The sequence below is a fragment of the Microcebus murinus genome, chromosome 2 (assembly GCF_040939455.1).
Source record: "Microcebus murinus isolate Inina chromosome 2, M.murinus_Inina_mat1.0, whole genome shotgun sequence".
In the NCBI taxonomy this organism is placed as follows: domain Eukaryota; kingdom Metazoa; phylum Chordata; class Mammalia; order Primates; family Cheirogaleidae; genus Microcebus; species Microcebus murinus.
Genome location: NC_134105.1, coordinates 100,963,587 through 100,982,840, shown reverse-complemented (window position 1 = coordinate 100,982,840; position 19,254 = coordinate 100,963,587). Strand labels below are relative to the sequence as shown.

The 19,254-nt window shown below is 44.4% G+C and overlaps 1 protein-coding gene, 1 long non-coding RNA gene and 1 other non-coding gene across 7 annotated transcripts in view; 2 read left to right on the top strand and 1 right to left on the bottom strand.

The window, feature by feature from the left end:
* Nucleotides 1–4,453, bottom strand: part of LOC105873057 (uncharacterized) — a 40,987-nt gene extending 36,534 nt beyond the window's left edge. For 2 of the 5 annotated variants that reach the window (XR_012918162.1, XR_001154896.2), the window contains exons 1-4: nt 3,498–4,453; nt 2,115–2,211; nt 1,065–1,218; nt 245–362 (exon numbers count right to left, since the gene is read on the bottom strand). This is a non-coding gene — a long non-coding RNA (uncharacterized LOC105873057). Of the gene's footprint in view, nt 1–244; nt 363–1,064; nt 1,222–2,114; nt 2,212–3,497 lie in introns of all 5 variants that reach the window. The other 3 variants (XR_012918161.1, XR_012918160.1, XR_001154898.2) reach the window with 3 other exon arrangements.
* A 71-nt stretch (nt 4,454–4,524) lies between these two features.
* Nucleotides 4,525–14,781, top strand: S100A10 (S100 calcium binding protein A10). Its single transcript, XM_076000134.1, has 3 exons — nt 4,525–4,670; nt 11,494–11,646; nt 14,356–14,781. The coding sequence occupies exons 2-3, from the start codon at nt 11,515–11,517 to the stop codon at nt 14,515–14,517; spliced, it is 294 nt and encodes a 97-aa protein (XP_075856249.1). The 5' UTR covers nt 4,525–4,670; nt 11,494–11,514; the 3' UTR covers nt 14,518–14,781.
* Nucleotides 14,782–15,790: 1,009 nt separating this feature from the next.
* LOC142869620 (U1 spliceosomal RNA) lies at nt 15,791–15,952 on the top strand. Its single transcript, XR_012918215.1, has one exon. It is a non-coding gene; the product is annotated as a U1 spliceosomal RNA (small nuclear RNA).
* The last annotated feature ends 3,302 nt before the right edge of the window (nt 15,953–19,254 follow it).

The window sequence follows — 19,254 nt, the reverse complement described above, 5'->3', positions numbered from 1 at the left end:
AGACTATGCATTTGCCAGGACCTGTGAGAACTTTGCCTCATGAGTATCTAAGACAGAGTGATCAGGACAGTTAATAGTTCTACTCAAACACTGACACCATACTGAAGTGTGATTAGTATAATAGTGTAATTACTATGCATGCAAATTAATCCTTTTGAATGAGCTGCCAAAAATACTAGCATCCAAAAGAATGCCACTCTACTTGTTAGGGTTATGCTGTAGTAAATAACCCCCAAATTCTTACCCACATAACTAGTCCAATAAGGGTGTTCCTGGTCAGCAAGTGGTTTTCCTCCATACAGTGATTCAGGAATCCAGGCTCCTTCCAACTATGGCTCTTCCATCCTTAGAGATTCAGAATCCTGGCAGATGGAGAAGAAGAATATAGAAAAGTCACCTCTTTACTGCCTTGGCTGCAAGTGACACACATCACTTCTAGTCCCATTCTGTTGCTAACTTGTTGCATAGTCCCACCTAGGTACAAGAGGTGCTAGGAACATAATCTCTGGCTAAGCAACCACTTCCCAGCAACAACTTTACACTATGGAAGAAGGAACACACATTTGTGAAGGACAGCCCACCCTCTGTGCTGCAGCCACAAATCCAAAAAAGTTGAGAACCACTGGGTAATGGAGTTTTGTGGCTATGCCACATGGAGAAGTGGTAAATGCCCAATACTGCCTCATTAGCAAAACAATCTCTCCAATTCCCAGCATCTTGTACACTGGAACGTACCTCAGGCCTGCTGGAGAACGTGAACATTGGCTCCTTGTCATTCCAGAGGCCACATTGGATCAGGCCTCTGTCCCCCTCAGGCCTCTGATGGCCATTCAGTCTGCTTCCCTCTTCACATTGCCCCTCACCCCCTGCTAGGACACCATCCTTGCTGGGCAGCTCTGGCTCAGGCACTGTTCCCTGGTCCAATCAGTTATTACTAGGGAAGCAGAACTGGCTTCTCTGTATGCATGTGGCTGACAAGGCATAACTGCTTCCTGGTGAAAGAATGCCTGCAACCACTTTTCCTAGAGAGAGATCACAGGCAAGGCAGGAGTTCGTGGACTTACCAATACACAGAGTTGTTAAGAAGCCAGATGAGGGCAGGTACAGTGTCCATCCTGCTGACCATTTTCACCACTTTATCCCAGCACTTAGCACAGTGTTTTAGAAACCCTCTCCCTTGTGGAGATGCACGCATTAGAGCCTCAGAGTCCTCAGAGACTGCTGGCCGATTGCAGAGGGGAGAATAGAGAATCCACAATACACTATAGTTGAACAATTACTTATTAAATGAAAAAAAAGAATGAGTGAATAAATGAACACTCACGTTCTTGATAAATATTTAATGACATGAAAAACAGTAAAGATATAGTATTATGGGACAGTCATGCATTGCTTAGCAACAGGGATACATTCTGAGAAATGCGTCATTAGGTGATTTCATCGTTGTGCAAACATCATATAGTATATCTACACAAACCTAGAAGGTAGATGGTTTAGCCTACTACACACCTAGTCTATATGGTATAGCCTATTGCTAGGCTATAACTAGGCTACAGACCTATACAGCATGTTACTGTACTGAATATTGTAGGCAATTATAACACAATGCTAAGTATTTGTAAATCTAAGCATATATAAACATACAAAAAACACAGTAACGATATGGTATAAAAAATAAAAATGGTACACCTGCATAGGGTACTTAGCATGAATGGGGCCTACAGGACTGCAAGTTGCTCTGGGTGAGTCAGTGAGTGAGTGGTGAGTGAATGTGAAGCCCTGGGACATCACTGTACCCTACTGTAGACTTCATAAACACTGTGCATTTAGGCTACACTAAATTTAGGAAAAAAAAATTTTTTTCTTTCTTCAATAATAAATTAATTTTAGCTTGCTATAAGCTTTTTACTTGATAAACTTTTAAATTTTTTTTAACTTTTTGACTCTTTTGTTGTAATACTTAGCTTAAAACACAAACACATTCTACAGCTGTACAAAAACATTGTTTTTATGTCTTTATTCTATAAGCTTTCTTCTATTTCTAATTTTTTTTTTACTTTTTAAACTTTTTGTTAAAAATGAAGACACAAACACACACATTAGCTTAGGCCTACCCAGGGTCAGGATCATCAACATCGTTGTCTCCCATCTCCACATCTTGTTCCACCAGAAGGTCTTCAAGGACAATAACATACACGGAGCTGTCATCTCCTATGATAACAATGCCTTCAGCTGAAACACCTCCTGAAGGACCTGCCTGGGGCTGTTTTACAGTTAACTTTTTCTTTTATAAGTAAAAGGCGTACACTCTAAAATAACCATAAAAAGTAAAGTGTAGTATGGCCGGGTGCGGTGGCCAACGCCTGTAATCCTAGCACTCTGGGAGGCCGAGGCGGGTGGATTGCTCAAGGTCAGGAGTTCGAAACCAGCCTGAGCAAGAGCGAGACTCCATCTCTACTATCAATAGAAAGAAATTAATTGGCCAACTAATATATATAGAAAAAATTATCCGGGCATGGTGGCACATGCCTGTAGTCCCAGCTACTCAGGAGGCTAAAGCAGAAGGATTGCTTGAGCCCAGGAGTTTGAGGTTGCTGTGAGCTAGGCTGATGCCACGGCACTCACTCTAGCCTGGGCAACAGAGTGAGACTCTGTCTCAAAAAAAAAAAAAAAAAAAAGTATAGTGTAGTAAATACATAAACCAGTAACATAGTCATTTATTATCATTATTAAGTATTACATACTATACATAATTGTATATGCCATATTTTTATATGACTAGCAGCACAGGTTTGTTTACACTAGCATCACCACAAACAAGTGAGTAAAGTGTCCTGCTATGACATTATAACACCTACATCATTAGAAAATAGGAACTTTTCAGCTCCATTATAACCGTATGGGACCATTGTCACACATGTCCATCATTGACCAAAACATTGTTACCTAGTGTATGATTACACATAATTTTATAATTGGTGTGATCACAATTATGTAACTATATAATATATATGCATAAAAAGAATGGAAAGTAATACATGAAAATGTTTATCTTCAGCTCACCTATTTATAAGTAATTTCATTTTCTTTTTTATACATTGTTATATTTTCCAAGCCTTCTACAGTAACAGAATCTTTCTACAGATTAAAAAGACACAATAAGTGTTAAGGTTATTTTGAAAATTTCTACCAAATGTTGCCTCCTCCAGAAATCACTGTGAACACTCCAAGGGGACTTGGAAGCCGGTCCTGAGTTCTTGCAGAATCCCATAGTACCTTCTACCACTCACTAAGCACATTGGATTTTAATTGTTTACTTTTCTATTTCCCAACACTTTCTTAGAGCTCTTTGAGGGAAAAGATCCTTTAATCCCCAAATCCCTGGGCCTCGCACACACACTAAATACTCCTAAAGGTTTTTGGACCAAATGAAAAAACCAGATGAGTAGGGATATGCAAACCCAGGCATTCTCATTGTAAATCCAGTTGCATCTTACCTGGGACAAAAAGGATCCAGGATTTCCTCCACTGGTGACTGTGACCTGGAGCCTACAAGTACTGTATATGGGAAGATCTTGAAGAACTGTCCCCTTGAAGAGTCAGCACCAGGGTGGCGGGGAAAGCCATAGCTGAAATCCAAGCACGGTTTTCTTGGCAATAGCCAAGATTAGTCACGAGGTATCACTTAGAGGATTCCCCTGCTCATTCCTTAGGGATCACTCATTCCTCCCATGGCCTCCCCTGGGAACAAAGGAAAACCCCAGGACTTGTCACTGGGCTGTTTTCCACCAACAACTGCTAGTAGTTTGCATTTAACCCTAAAACACGATTAAAATCAATGTGGGGGCAGGGGAAGGAGTGGGTAAGCATCTGCTAGGAAACACTTAGGTTTTCTCTAAATTTCTTCCAGAAAATTCTTCTAAAGGACTTTTAAAGCCAAGCAGGCCCACTGCAGAGCAAAAAAGAAGCCTTAGAAACTTCGTTTTTAACAATATTAAACCACACTGAAACTGAACCAGCGACCAAGTGAAACCACACAAACCAGGAGGGGTAAATCCCCTGTTCAACAAGGGGTTTGTAAGGTTCCTAGAACTGACAAGCTAGACAGCACCCTCACCCCCCGGGAGATGCCCTCCAACCCCCGGGACACACGGACCTGCTAGGCCCTAATCTGAGAACAGCCAAGTCCCAGCGCCTTCGAGGTCAGGTCGTTAGGCCTCCACGCGCCCCTCCCTGCAGTGTCACCTAGAAAATAATTCCTAGACCTGCAGGTTACCGGAGAGCCGGTTATCTCTGGTTCGGGGCCAACAGCCCCACCCTCAGAGGGACGGCCGGTTTCTTTGATTTCCACGCTCACACACTTTCTAAAACCAAACCCGAGAGGAAGGGCACGGCCGAAGGTGGGGCTGTGCTGAGCCATCGAGAGAGGAACACTCCTGCTAGAGTCTGCCACGGCGCTCTCGGGGCGGCGGGGGCGGGCGCGGCCGGAGCGCGCAGGGCGTGTGCCGCGCGCGGGAGGAGGGGCGTGGGCGCAGGAAGAGGGGGAGGAGACCGCGCCGGCCCAGGCTCCGCCCCCGGGGCCCCCGCAGCGCACTAGGTCTCGCCGCCCGCCGCGCTCTGCCCGCCGCCCCGCGTCCCAGCTCGCCCAGCGTCCGCGCCGCACGGCCCAGGTGAGCTCCGCCCGGCTCCGCGCGCTGCCCCTCCGGGTAGTCCCCAGCCCCGAATCTGGCACCGGGGGCACCCCCTTCCCTGGCTGCGCGGGGCGTCCCGGGCACCGCGGGGCCTGGACGGGGAGCGGCTGGTGGGGAATCCGCTGCACCGCGCGCCGGGCCACACCCAGGCGGGGCGAGCAGCGCTCCTCCCCGGCCGGCGCGGCCGCCCCCAGACCCTCGCGGACCGGAGAGGGGGCACTTGTCCTTGACTACGGAACCCTGGCCCTGGGGTTTTCCTTTGGCATCCCCGGCTGCCGTTCTTCACTCCCACCGTTCCCACTTTCCGACTAGTCGCCTGAGTTGTCCGAGCCCCTGCTTCTCGCGCCTGTCCTGCGGGCATGTCCCCTCGTGGGTTCCAGCTGCAGGCTGACCCCGTCCAGATGTGGCCGGCCGCAGAGGGCTCGGGGAGGACGGAGAAGGGCTGGGTGGGTCGGCAGCTGGGGACTGCCCTTCCTAAAGGGTGTTCCTCAGCCCCTTGCCCAGACAGATGCCTCCAGTTGGGCTTCCTGTTGTCTGCCAGACAGGAAGGGTCTTCCTGCTGAGGGAGGGAGGTCTATTTGTTTTCTTTATAAAGCAGTTTTGCTGGCGGGGTGGGGGGCAGGTTGTAGAGGAGGGACTGTGTGATGAAGTGATTTCTCAACTGTAAGGATGCCTTTCTTGCATCTTAATTAAATAAGTGGAACCGGGGAGAGATGGGGGAAGAGCAGACTTGAAGGATTTTCCAATCCAGATTAATTTCGCCGCGGTGCGGGTGAGACAGAGGCAGATGGGCCACTGGTAACTTGCTTCACAACCTGAGCGCGGCCAAAGGGAAGGCGCTTCCTCCAGCTCCGGCTTCGCACTGTCTAGCCTCGGTCCGCCCTGCCTGAGTGAAACCAGGAGCGCTGCCATGGTGGGGGTGGGGGGTGCAGGGTTGCCACAGGCCAGCCAAGGGGAACCCTAAGCCAGACTCTGGGATGCATTAAGCCCACCGCTCCTTCGGCCCCCACCCAGGCCCAGGGGAGCTGGAAGCATCTGCAGGGCGTGGGCAGCACCGAGGGCTCCAGGATTCTCCCAGTGGTCCGAGGCCTGTGACTCAGCTGTGAGACCATGTGGGTGTGGCTGGTTGCAGATACTCTCTGTGGATGGTTTGGACAGAACACTCCCTGAAGGAAAAGGGGAACTGTGCCATCTTAGAGGGCATTTTCCAAGAGGAAGTGAGTCACACCAGGACTGGCCGCCAGTTTGAAGACTGAACTGCCCGTGAGGGCAGCAATTAGATCCACAGGGCCGTGGCCAGCCCGCCGCTCCCCTTATCGGCCTATATGCGCCTGGCAGCCTGTCCCAGCCTTACTTGGGAGGTAGCTTTTTCCGTTAAGAGGTTTGCAGTTGTTGCGGATTGTTTTTTCCTCAGAAGCTTGAGTTTCAGCCTCCAGGAGTGGATTTTTATATCCTGCGTTTCAGGTGAGCCCAGGCTTATTGGAAACACCTTGTCGGTGATTTTTGCCTCCAACATGTTTCAGCAAATTGCAATAGATACGCCAGGGGTTGGGACAGGAATAAATTCATATAACTCATTTGGACTTTTGTCATCAGCCCTGCCCCCACAGGTTCCTCTCCAGTTCCTATTTAATCATCCCTTCTAAATGGTGTATACATTCCTTCACAGCCAGAGAGTAGTTTCTTCAGGGTGGTCCTTGATCCACCATTTGGAGTTTCTTATTTCAGTTCTTCACTTTTTTTTCTTGGTCTACTCGGTGTAAAGCAATTGTTTGGTCTCATCTTGAGTTCTAGGTGATGTTCTTCTCTGGCTTTTCCTGGTTACCACATCAGATGGGCCCCCTCACCCCCCTATCTGGCATCTGGCCAGCCTCTGGAACAGCCACTCCAGTGAGGTCAGGCCTTGGGCTGGGTGGAGCTGAGACTGGGTGCCTCCCTGCCTTCCACTGACAGTTGAAAAAATGTGACTTTTTTAGAGCACGGCCCACTTGGTATGCCCTTGGACACAGTCCAATCTTTTAAAGTGTAAAGCTGAGGGGAAACAATGGAATTCTTTTAGGGTTATAATGTATAAATTAGCACTCAAAATGCTGGGAAAGCTGGACTAAAGTTTTAGGATCTTTCTTAAGTGTCTCATTTTTCCAGAGATTTAACAATTTAGGAATCTTACATCAAAAGCAAAAAGAAATAATTTACTTTTTTAAAAACAATTTTCGGCACTTCCTTTCCCTTCACTAAATAACTACCACCCACCCCACCAAAGGATTTAATAGCAGTTGTCACAATTGCTGTTGTTGGATGATTTGGGCTGATGCCTGACAGTTCTTCAAGAAACAATGGATGTACTTGGTTGGGTGAGAGGAGGTTTATGAGTTCTTTCTTCCTATTGAATCGCATCTGGAATTTTCCTTTGATGGCCACTTCTTTCATGGACAAGTTTTATTTGGTGACAAGTATGAGAGACAGCCTGGATCCAGATCCATTGCTTCAACTCATTTTTATTTTTTTCTCAATTCTCTTTAAGGATCAAATTCAAGAATGTCTTCTGGGTTCAATTTTCCAGAAAAAAAAATTTTTTTCCCAAAAATTTCCAAAGTGAAAGGCAAGAAACCTCAAACATATTTTAAATAACAGATGCTTATTCTTCCTGACACCCTGCCAATTATTTTCTGGGTGGGCTGTAAGAAAACTAGGGTATGGACGAGATACAGAAGAGTAAAGTACATCAGACCTCTTGTTCCCTAGAAGTGTCCTCTTTGAAATCATGGCCTGGATCTGGGCATTGGTCCAGAGTGAACATTTGGGATTGCTCAGGAGCAGATGCTTTTCAAAGGAGGACTCCTGCTTCCCTGCTACTCCCAGGATGACCAAAATTACATTAGGATTATCAATTTCATTCCTACTGATTCATCAAGCAGGAAGGGCTGGGCACTAGCTACTGGGACTCTGCTCAGGAGCCCACCATCTAGTGAGGAAAGAAACAGAAACACAAATAACCAGAATTCAGAACTTTTAAATAGTATTCCCTTAGCTGGTGAACACAAAGGCAAGTGTGCATGTGCGTGCCCACATGTGTGTGTATATCCCCGTGCCTACCACTATGTCCAGGACATGCAAAGTCGTGCTCAATTTAGGAGAACCAAAAATGGAAAATTGAATTCCTCCCACAATAACTAAATTTGTGAAGTCCAGAATTGTTTTCTGTAGAGAAAACTACACAAAGAAAGACTTCTGAGCCTCCACTCTTTTTTTTTTTTTTTTTTTTTTTTGAGACAGAGTCTCGCTTTGTTGCACAGGCTAGCTAGAGTGAGTGCCGTGGCGTCAGCCTAGCTCACAGCAACCTCAAACTCCTGGGCTCAAGCAATCTTTCTGCCTCAGCCTCCCGAGTAGCTGGGACTACAGGCATGCGCCACCACGCCCGGCTAATTTTTTATATATATATTAGTTGGCCAATTCATTTCTTTCTATTTATAGTAGAGATGGGGTCTTGCTCTTGCTCAGGCTGGTTTCGAACTCCTGACCTCGAGCAATCCGCCCGCCTCGGCCTCCCAGAGTGCTAGGATTACAGGCTTGAGCCACCGCGCCCGGCCTGAGCCTCCACTCTTAAGACCTGTTGCTCAGGCAAACATGTAGAGAGCATATATATAAAGGCATCAGAATAAAATGATTCAATAAAAGGTGAGCAAGCGTCTTACATCCTGTGAAGCTTAGCAGTGAGACAGCAGCACTAGAGGAGCATGGAGTAGAAGGTGGGATAAATGAAAACACGAGAAAACAGCAAGAGTGAGAGGAGAGAAGTCATGTCAGTCTGACCAGACCTGTTTAGCAGGACACATATTTTTTTCCTTTGCGTGTAGAATATGCTGTCCTCTGTACTTTACTGTTCCATTCGCAGGCATACCCTTTTGGGGCCCCTTTCCTGGCCCTTCCCAGCCCTCATCTTCCTGCCGAGTTCTGAGCTACAAGGTTTTCAGCCTAGTCCTGGGCAGTCACACCTGCACCTCAGCTACTGCCAAAGGGATTGTTTGATTCATTCATTCATTCACTTAACAGTTATTTAGTGCTCCATGGATAAAAGCCGACTAATTCGTCGCTCTTGACCAAGAGAAGCTTAAATTTAAATCTGAGGCAGACAGGTAAACAATTAAATGTGATGGAGGGTTTCAGTGCAGGACTAGGTCATTGGGGTCACTGAGAGGGCACTGCGGCCCCTCAGCCACAGCCCCAGGTTCTCCTGCCAAAGTGTGTCCCACCAGAAAGCCGGAGGCCCACCTCTGCCCGGGAGTGGAGCTTCTAGAGTGGCTGAATGGGAGCGGAAATGCCAGATTTAAGTCCCTGAGGAACTTCTGCTTTAGCAAGCAACGGTCAGTGCTGCAGTCAGCCCTGCCCAGCCCCACCCAAGAAGGAAGGGCAATGCAGGGCTGACTCAGTGGGACAACCGCTACAGTCACACAAGAGCTAAATGACTCATCCTCTAGCCAAGAAAACAGAGTTGTGATCACAGTATTTCCCTTCATCTTATTTTAAAACCAGTGTGTAGCTCCTTCAAAACAGAATCCCTTGCTTGTAGCCCTGGTCAGTGCCCTTTGGGACACTGGTTACTAATGAGACCGAGGGCATTTCCTCTGGTTTTCAATGCTGTTTTCACCTTCTGGCTTGCCCTTGTTCTGCATTCTTACTCCAAAAGGTCTACTGGACAAATAAAAAGTCAGCTGGCTGCTGTATTCAAAATCCATTTGCTGAATAAAATAGCTGAGGGAAGAGAGGAATGGGGCAGGGATGTAGCTTTAGAGGGGGAAGCTCCATCAGGCCATATGACCATGGGCAAGGAAGGGATGGGATCGGAGTGGCCTCTGACCTGAGCACTCATGCAGGGTGAGGTAGACCGACCTCACGTTCTTGAAGAAGATATTTATTCAAGGGTGGCCAGGATTTCCTCAGCTTACAATTTGTATTTCTTAGGAATTCCTAGATTAGCCTATTTTCCCACTTTAGGGGTCCTTCCACTGCTGCATTTCCTCCCTTACTTCCCTGGCTCTGAAATGCACTTTCCTTCTGCTCTGCCCTGTGAAGAAAGTAAACTAGGTGTCCCACCCAGTTTCAATTTCTGGGATTTGGGGGAATTGGTCATGAAGTACTCTGAGCTCGGGCACAGGTATTTTTAAATTTCTGTGGCATCTGACTCCTTTTTTGAGTTATTTAAGAACTAGGGTGGGATCCCACATCCTTCTCCCATAGGTGACTCACTCAGTTCAGTTCTTTTAAATTGCTGGGCCTCCAGAACCAATCCAGGCAAGACAGACTCTCTTCCTACACAGCCTGGGTCTGGCTTATCCCGTTGCCATGGGAAACCGATATGGGGCATAGGGGATAAGCCAGACCCAGGCTGTGTAGGAAGAGCAGGAAAGGGGTGTGGTTCCCCTGGAATTCATCTCACAGTGGACCTTGAAACATTATTTCGCTGCTCTCTCCAAGAGAACTACCTACCTTCCAGATGAATCATGCTGGATTCTGATTTGTAGCATTCTCTAGAGTAGCATTCTTTGGCATGTTGGTTCCTGTACTTTTCTGGAGATTAAGAGGTAGCATTTACAGTTCTTAAGTGTAATTGCTCAACCCTGGTGTTTACCAACTCCACCTTCTCTGTACTAAATAGCATTTAGGGGTCTGTGTTGAACAGCATCTGTCCACAGCAGGAACCAGACTGGAGCATGTCTGGAGGTTCCTGTTAGTGCTCTTCAGCAGGGGAAGTTGCCAGCTTTTTCTTAAGCCTGTCCTCAAAACCTATTTTTGTAACTTTTTTTCCACATTCACCTATTTCCTATCCAGTAGTAATTTTAGGTGATGTTAGCCAAAGCTTCCCTATTTTACTGGCCAAAGCATTCCTTCCAATTACGCCAAAATTCATTGAGCTCCTATTAAGTACCAGGCACTGGGAGACATAGGCCCCCAGTTCATTATGTCTGAATGTAATGATCTGACATGTTCTCTTTCTTTTCTTAAAAAATCTTCATGACAAAAAGCTCTTGCTCTCCCACTGCACCCAAGACTGTGAGAGCAGCTCTTCGTCTAGTGCTGCCAAAAGTGTACCAGGCCCCCAAAGGGGTTAGGACATACTGTTACTTATTCCTTCTCAAGTGAACTAGATAATGGACTTTGGGTGGCTTTTATTCCAGTAGGGTAACTGCATTTTTACTACCAGAGATGCAGCAGTTTATTTATTGCAATTTATTGCAATTTATTTATTGCAATAAATAACAAATTCAGAACTGTAATATAAAATACATACCCGGCAGACAAATTCACTTGAAAGCAGATTTCTAAACCCTAGAATCAGACTGAACCAGCTTACCAAGTTACGCTTAGAAAGTTCATGTTTTATTAACCAGGCTTGACTGCGTGGGTTGTTGGTATTCAGCCACATCTGAGAGTCCTGTTTATCAGAGCTAAGAGAAATGATGCAATATCTGTTCTTTCAGTAGGTGCTTTTCAGTTAAAAAAGGGAATACTGATCTTGCTTTTCTAAATGATTAGAGTTGTTTTTCTTCACTGGGTGATTTATGCAGAATTAGCCGGCAGGTAGATAAATCCCTCATTTTACAGCGCCAATTCCTGAGGTGTCTATTTCCACCAGCAAGAGACCCAAAAACTAGGGTGACCTGGTTCTTAGATTTATTGAATTTTAGAGCTGGAAAAGCTAAAATGGATGATCAATCACCCTCCTTCCAAATATCCTCAAAAGACTGGCACACATGTGGCTTAAAAGTCAATGTAAACCCTGCTTCTTGAAATCTTTTAACAGACTTCAACAGACCTCACCAAAATGCCATCTCAAATGGAACATGCCATGGAAACCATGATGTTTACATTTCACAAATTTGCCGGGGATAAAGGCTACTTAACAAAGGATGACCTGAGAGTACTCATGGAAAAGGAGTTCCCTGGATTTTTGGAAGTAAGTGTCAAAAGGTTCATAAAGAACCAGACATAAAAATCAATGTTTCTGGGCCCTGGTTCCTTTCCCTGTCTCTTTCTATTTCTTCCCTGTGGAGGTCACCACTAAAAAAGTGTTTTCATTCATTTGTTTATTAAATAATATTGAATACCTATTGTTTGTAAGATACTATAGAGAAAACATAAAGTGAAGAAGACACAGCCCCTTCCCTCAAGGAGTTTGTAATCTGCAGGTGAAATAAGATTACACACAAATTACCACAATACTGAGGTGTTTGTTAGAAAATTCCATCTGGAGTTATCTGCCTCATTTGAGACTATGCAGGGAACAGAGTTGGGGGAAAGAAGTTTTTTCACAAGAGAATAATCAACCAGGAAATGGCTGTGATCAGGTCCATAAACCTGGTATTGGAGATGTCACATCCTGGTCACATTCCATTTTGAGCAACTTGAATCTCCCTTCTTAACCCCTTCAGTTAAAGGGATTTGTTTTTTCCTTCTCCAGTACTATAAAGGAATAGTGTCAATCATCTGCTGGATAAGAACCAAGAATCACTTCAGAAATAGCTGCTTTTCACATTGAAAATGCTCTGAGAACACAGGAACATAGTTTGAGTTTATGTCTTACCTTTGACAGATCCATGCAAACTGGAAAAGAACTCTGCCGTCAGCTCAGATATGTCACTCAGGACAGGAGGCACAGTTGTCCTTTTACATTGCAGGTCCTCAAAAGGGGGTTGTTGAATTCAACTGAAGGTGAAACATTGTTGGGCAAAATAGATTGAAATGAAAGCCTTTCTTTCCTTGCCACAACTCTAGTCACTTAGGCTCATTACTGTGGTTGGTGATGAATAATGCATTAGCCTCTAAAGTGAAGGAGATGATGGTAGAAGGCTGGGTCCGCCTCTTGTCATCCACCTGGTAAATGACACATTAGTCAAGCCCCTGACTCCTGCATCGATGAACATAGGGATATACTTTGTAGTATAATATAATTTATATGTCATCAATATCTGTTAAAGAAACAGATATAAATAGCCTAGCTGCTCTCTCAGAGCTGCAATTACCTGAAGAAATCCCAAAATTAGTTACTCTGCTTTTATAGAGTCCTGTGATCTAGCCCCAGACCGGAACTTAGAAGATCTGGCTCTGCCTTAACTGACAATGGTTTTTAGTCCTCTAGTTCAGCTTCTCTAGTCCTCCGTTTTCTCCCCTGTAAAATGAGAGGGCTAGACATGATTATCTGCGAGGTCACTTTCACTTTCTGTGGTCCTTCAAAGCAAGCATTGAAATGTAAGGACAAAATGTGCTCATTATGAGCCTGCCCATCACATGGACAGGCGTATTCTTGGTACACTAAACCCTTGTTAATCATGTTGTTGCATTAGTTAGAAGCCAGGATGAATGTCATGTAAGGCAGACCCTTCCGCCCTAAAAGTTTTATGGCATGAGAAATATAAAGGGTAGTGTGGGGTACTGAACATGGTAGGGTAATTTATTTCAAGCACAGGGTCATAATTCCAGGCACACCCACACTCACTGCATTAACAGAGCATTTTGTTTCCAAAGTAGACCCCTTATGTCATCCAAATTTCACTCATTCTTACCACAGCCAGGAAGCTGAGGGTGAGTCCAGAATTAGCTGCATAGAGCAGGCTTTAGTTGATTGCTTAGGGCAGGAGTTTACAGTCCTCATGTAGGAAATACTGCTACTATACCTTCAGAGATTCCTGAGTGCAATTTACCAGCATCCAGCACACTTGCAACACTGAGTATCAGTTCCCTCACTCATGAATACAGTCACAGGAATTCATAAGTACTTGATCTGAGGCCTTTGATAACCATATTTCCCTCTCTGGTTGATGGCATGGACCCTATAGGAGAAACCCCACTTCCCCACCTCTAACCAGCATCGCTACAGAAAGGAGTGATCAACCAGTCACCATGGAAGCAAGAAGAAAGCAAAGGGGAGCTTGGCTGTCCATCTCCATCCCATCCCACACATTCTTACCAGGCGCTGGGAGTCATGGGAGCTGATGACTCCAGCATACATGTTCCTTTGAAAGCTGGTCCAATGTACAACATCCAGCAGAGTCTACAGGATGGCATAGACTTACCACTTCAAAGAATGAAAGGGATCCTAGAGAAACTCTAGTCCAACCTCCTCAATCCTTAGTTGATACACAAAGGCCTACTACGCTGTGTGACTTACTCAAGGTCACATAGCTAATATGATGCCACACTAGCTTGGCCTCAGCTGTACTAAGGAGAAACGAGAGCTGTCTATCTTCTCCAAACCTAAAACACTGCTTGGCATCATTAGTACCTCCTTAAAATCCATAGAACGATGATCTGAAACTTATTCCCTAAATAATCTTATGAGATCTTTTCATAAAGAGTTTCCTTTTAAAAGGACTTGACCATGCCTATCAGGAATAAAAGTTTATTAAGGGAACATAAGTGTAAGATACAAAATGGGGAGTTTAGGGTGGTTCTTAGACAGAATCTAAACATGAATTCGCTGAAATGCTCCCTCAAGGCAAAAAAAAAAAAAATACATTTATTTTATTTTTATTTTGTGACCTAAAATAAGAGCTCAAGTGACTGGGAGATTGTACACATGGTTTTCAGCAGCATAAATCAAATAAGCTCGTCACTGTAACCATTAACTGATATTTCTTGACTTTGTTCTTTTTTATTTTTCTCCCAGAATCAGAAAGACCCTCTGGCCTTGGACAAAATAATGAAGGACCTGGACCAGTGCCGAGACGGCAAAGTGGGCTTCCAGAGCTTCTTTTCCCTAATTGCAGGCCTCACCATCGCGTGCAACGACTATTTTGTAGTACACATGAAGCAGAAGGGAAAGAAGTAGGCAGGACTGAGCAATTACTCTACCCTGATAAGAGTTCTCCCAAAGGATTGCTTAAGAACTCTGCCCCACAGCTTCTCCCTGTGTAAGGATCTCATGAGCAGATCAGGACCCTTAGAAAATGTACAAATAAAATCCACTTCCCATTTGACAAGCAGAGAAAGAAAAGTTAATTAAATGCCAGATAAGCTTTTGATTTTTATATTGTTTGCATCCTCTTGCCCTCAATAAACGAAGTTGTTTTTTAGTTCCAACTTTAAGACAGAATGTTTGTTGCTTCTTCAGAAATGCTTGTTCCCCTGGAGGGGCCATTATCCTAAGTGAAGTTAACTCTGGAACAGAAAAATCAATGCTGACTTATAAGTGGAAACTAAACTAAGGCTTCTCGGGCATACAGAGTAATATAATGGACATTGGAGACTCACAAGAGGGGAGGGTGGGAGTGGGCAAGGGCTGAAAAATAGGGTACAACGTACACTATTCAGGTGACGGCTACAAACGACCAGACTTCACTTTCACCACTGTACAGTATATACGTGTAACAAAATTCAACTCGTACCCTTAATTCTATTAAAACTACAGAAAACAAAAAGAAATGTGTGTTCTGAAAGAGGTAGCATGCCCTTGTGCAGCCAGCACACAGCAGAGCTCTTTCCAAGAACCAGCAAATGGGAAAACACTCTCCATTTGGGCTTGGGGTCTAACTTCTTCAATTGCTCTGCCATTCTAGCTGTGTCTGTATGAAGGACCCAAACTCAAAAGGTTAAGAGACGGCTCTGCAGGAATATATTCCAATTTTATAATTACTGAACACAGACTTGCCCGGTTATATCAGTGCTTTTCCAGCTATCACTTTGCATACCTGAGGCATCTGAATCTATTTTTCATAGTAAAGTTTCAGCAAACTCTAGAACAAAAATAAGAGAACCAGTCAAAGGAATAGAGGGTGTAGCATAATGCCTCAGTAACAACATCATGTTAAGATCATGGAGTAAACTCCCAGATGTCAGGAAATATGTTAGGTGTGACATATATAGGGTAGTGCCTTTTTGTTGGAAGTGAAATGCCAGTTCTGAGGTCTTTACAGACAGCAAAATGTTCTCTCAGCCTTTTTCTGTGCCTATTATAAGCTTCAGTGTATATGTGCATTTCATTTTATATACTTATTAATAACAGTGCTCTTTTTATAGAGAGATGATATATGAATTTCACAAAGCAGCACATGAAATGGCTCCAATTAAATAGGTGAACAAAGGTGGAAACAATTACTATTATTATACTTACCTGGCAGGGGAGATACCATGATCACGAAGGTGGTTTTCCCAGGGCGAGCCTTATTCATTGTACTCAGGATGCGCTGACCCCTGCGATTTCCCCAAATGTGGAAAACTCGACCCCATGATTTGTTAGTGGGGGACTGCATTCGCGCTCTCCCCTAAGGAAGAAAAAAACATTTATGATTGGACATATCAATATAACTCTAGGAAAGTCGCAATACAAGGTCATCTAGCATTGCAAGGAAAAGCATGCAAAGGTAACAGCGTAGTTCAAAACTGGCTTTGCGGAAAATAAATCCATAATAAAATCAAAGTCAAAGAAAAAATTCAACCATTTTATTTTGTTTCAGTCTACAAACGAACAGTGTAAGACATGATAGCTTTGCAGCTGAAGGATTTCATCAGCAAGTTTACAAAGAGGGATTTATTTACAGGAGTATTAAAATAAGAGAGTTGGCTAGCTGAAGAAACTGACTATAGATTGGGTCCAGCAATGACTTCCAAACCCATGTTATAGAACAGGGCCACCGAGGGAGCTGCTGGCCCAGGAAGCTGACTGCTGAACTGAAAAGCCATTGCTACAACTGCCACCCCCGGAACCACACTACCACGTGGTCAACAGGAGCAAATACAGATACCCATTGCTCTGCCTCTCCCTACGCATGACTTGGTTCCCACATCCAGGTGTCAACAAAGTGTGTCTGATTGGCAGAACCTCAATCACATCAAAAACCAAACCACAAGGGAGTCTGTGAAATAAAGTTTTACATTTCCCTATCACTGCACACTAGGCATTGGCATTCTGGTCCTGCCACAGTGATGATTTCTAATTCTAAGAGATGTCTTCTAACTTGGAGGTTAAAGAAATTATGGCTCAGAGGAAAAGAGGCTCTAAAAGATAACCTCTCTGATAGCTACAGAGAAGAGAGGAACAAACTGGCCCATCACTGTAAGGCAAACCATCTCTCGTCCATGAAAAAGTTTAGCAGTCCAGATTTACCCCTTTGGTTTACCTGCCTCCTGGGACATCTGTGTTTACTGAATACTGTAAATATTCATGGTCAATTCACAAATGGGCAGGTAAAATTGTAACACAGGGATATTACGAGTGCATATGTCCCCAAATCCATGGCAAAGTGTCACACTCAAAGCCTCTTTACCTGAAAACAGAAAGAGAACTATCCCAGAAGAAGGGCTGCCGGGGCAGGAGAAGGGAAGTATCCACTCATTGTGATAGTGGGTGTGTAGCTTCAGAAAGATTCTGAAGCACTGTGTTATTCCTGGCAGGTTTTCCCAGATTTTCTGGCATTCAGAGAGGTGCCCAATGCCAGGGAATCATCCGAGTCACTGCATCTGGGATGGGTGTATGTGTATGTGTGTTGAGGGGAAGGGTTATGACACCTTCCTCACTTCAGCCCCATTGCTCAAAGCATTTAGTAAGGAGCTCGGATGAGGAAAATAAAAATGGTATTTATGGTCTGAAATCCCACATGACTCTCTGTGCCAACGAAAACACATGGATGCCACAATCTGACCCGCTGAAGCCGCTGTCTAGGCTTCAGCCTTGCAGCCTAACGGCTCCCAGAGGGCAAAGCTGCAATTATGCCAATAGCCGTCAAGAGGAACCATCTGGAAAATTCCACTCATTCTGCTACATGGCTGAGTTGTAAAAGCAGATCCCGCCCCTCCCCACACCCAGTTATGAGGGAAGAATGAATAGCAGTGCAGAAAGTCAGTTTCAAACACGCTGCAGCGCTGACCCTGAAAAACAAATCATTTTTTTCTCTGGGCCCCCCCATCCCCTTGTCCAAGTCCCCTGAACATCAGCCAAATACCCTAATACTTTTCTACCCAACCTATCTCACCAGAAGATCGAGGAGAAGTCTGTAAACCCCTCTCTCTCAATTTGACCAATTTGAAAGTGATTGTTCAAGTACCTTCTCCAGCTCTTAACCCCAGAGGGATAGTTGTGGATAGAAATTTGTTTATTTGGCAAATATTGACAACGGTTACTATGTGAATGACACCAAGCAAAGTTCTGTACAAAGGCAAGTAGAAGGAAGCTGATGGCCAGTGTCTGCTCAAGGAGATCACAATCCGGGTTGAAAGATAATAGATCAGGCAGACAAAAAGTTAAATAACAACACAACAGAGCAATGGCAAGGGTGACATGTGAAGGGCACTTCTGGTCACTGTGATAGTAATGCAATTTACACAACGTTTTGGGAATGCAAAAGATAGCAGTATGTGCCAGAATCTTTTAATGTGCTCTCCTTGATTCAGTATTTCTATTCCTAAGAATTTATCTTAACAAAGTAATCAAAAATACTAAGAAAGTTCGTATACACAGATAGTTGCTGCAGCATAATTTAGAACAGCTAAAACCTGAGTAAAACATCAATGTCCAACAATAGGGTTACGGTTAAATAAATTATGTTTAGATGTACACGGAGTACTATAAGGCTCATGAAAACCATGACCTTGAAAAATATTAAGTGAGATAGGAAAATGTCTATGCAAAGCAAAGCAGGCTGCAAAATGGGAATATAATGGGGATTTCTTTGTTTTTAAAATGTCTGTGCGGGCCAGGCGTGGTGGCTCACGCCTGTAATCCTAGCATTCTGGGAGGCCGAGGCGGGTGGATTGCTCAAGGTCAGGAGTTCAAAACCAGCCTGAGCAAGAACGAGACTCTGTCTCTACTATAAATAGAAATAAATTAATTAACCAACTAATATATATAGAAAAATTAGCCGGGCATGGTGGCGCATGCCTGTAGTCCCAGCTACTCAGGAGCTGAGGAAGTAGGATTGCTTGAGCACAGGAGTTTGAGGTTGCTGTGAGCTAGGCTGAGGCCACGACACTCACTCTAGCCTGGGCAACAAAGCCAGACTCTGTCTCAAAGAAAAAAAATAAAATGTCTGTGCCTATTTGAACACACGGGGGGGGGGGGGGGGGGGCAACTAAAGCAAATACGCCCAGCTGTATTGAGTTTCCAGGGCAGGAATTACTGACTAGGAATTGTTGTATACAGAAGGATGTTTATGGGATTATTTTAATTTTCTTTATATACACTGCTATGTTATCTAAATTTTCTACAGCCATTCTACGTTTACAATTTATAAAACAAAATTCTAATGAATATATTTTGAAAGAGCATGTGTATTTATTGAGGATCTACCATCAGTCAGGACCTGTATGAGATACTTCTTAAGCATCATTCTATTTAGTCTTCACAATAACCTTGTTAAAATACTATAATTCCATTTTACAGATGACAAAACTAAGACTTAAGTAGTTCCCCCAAGTCCCACAGTACTGACTGTGTCAAGATTTAAACCCAGATACTCTGTTTCTTTCCTTCTATTCTGCAGCTGTCCCAAGGTGCTATTCGAGTAAATTAAGTATCAAATATGTTACTCCTTCAAAAGAGTAAGAGATTATTGTGGGTAGGATGTGACTAGTC

Coding starts and splice junctions, on each gene's coding strand:
- S100A10 (XM_076000134.1), top strand. CDS start 11,515: ATGCCATCTCAAATGGAACATGCCATGGAAACCATGATGTTTACATTT. Junction 11,647..14,355: donor AGTTCCCTGGATTTTTGGAA/GTAAGTGTCAAA, acceptor TTTTTCTCCCAG/AATCAGAAAGACCCTCTGGC.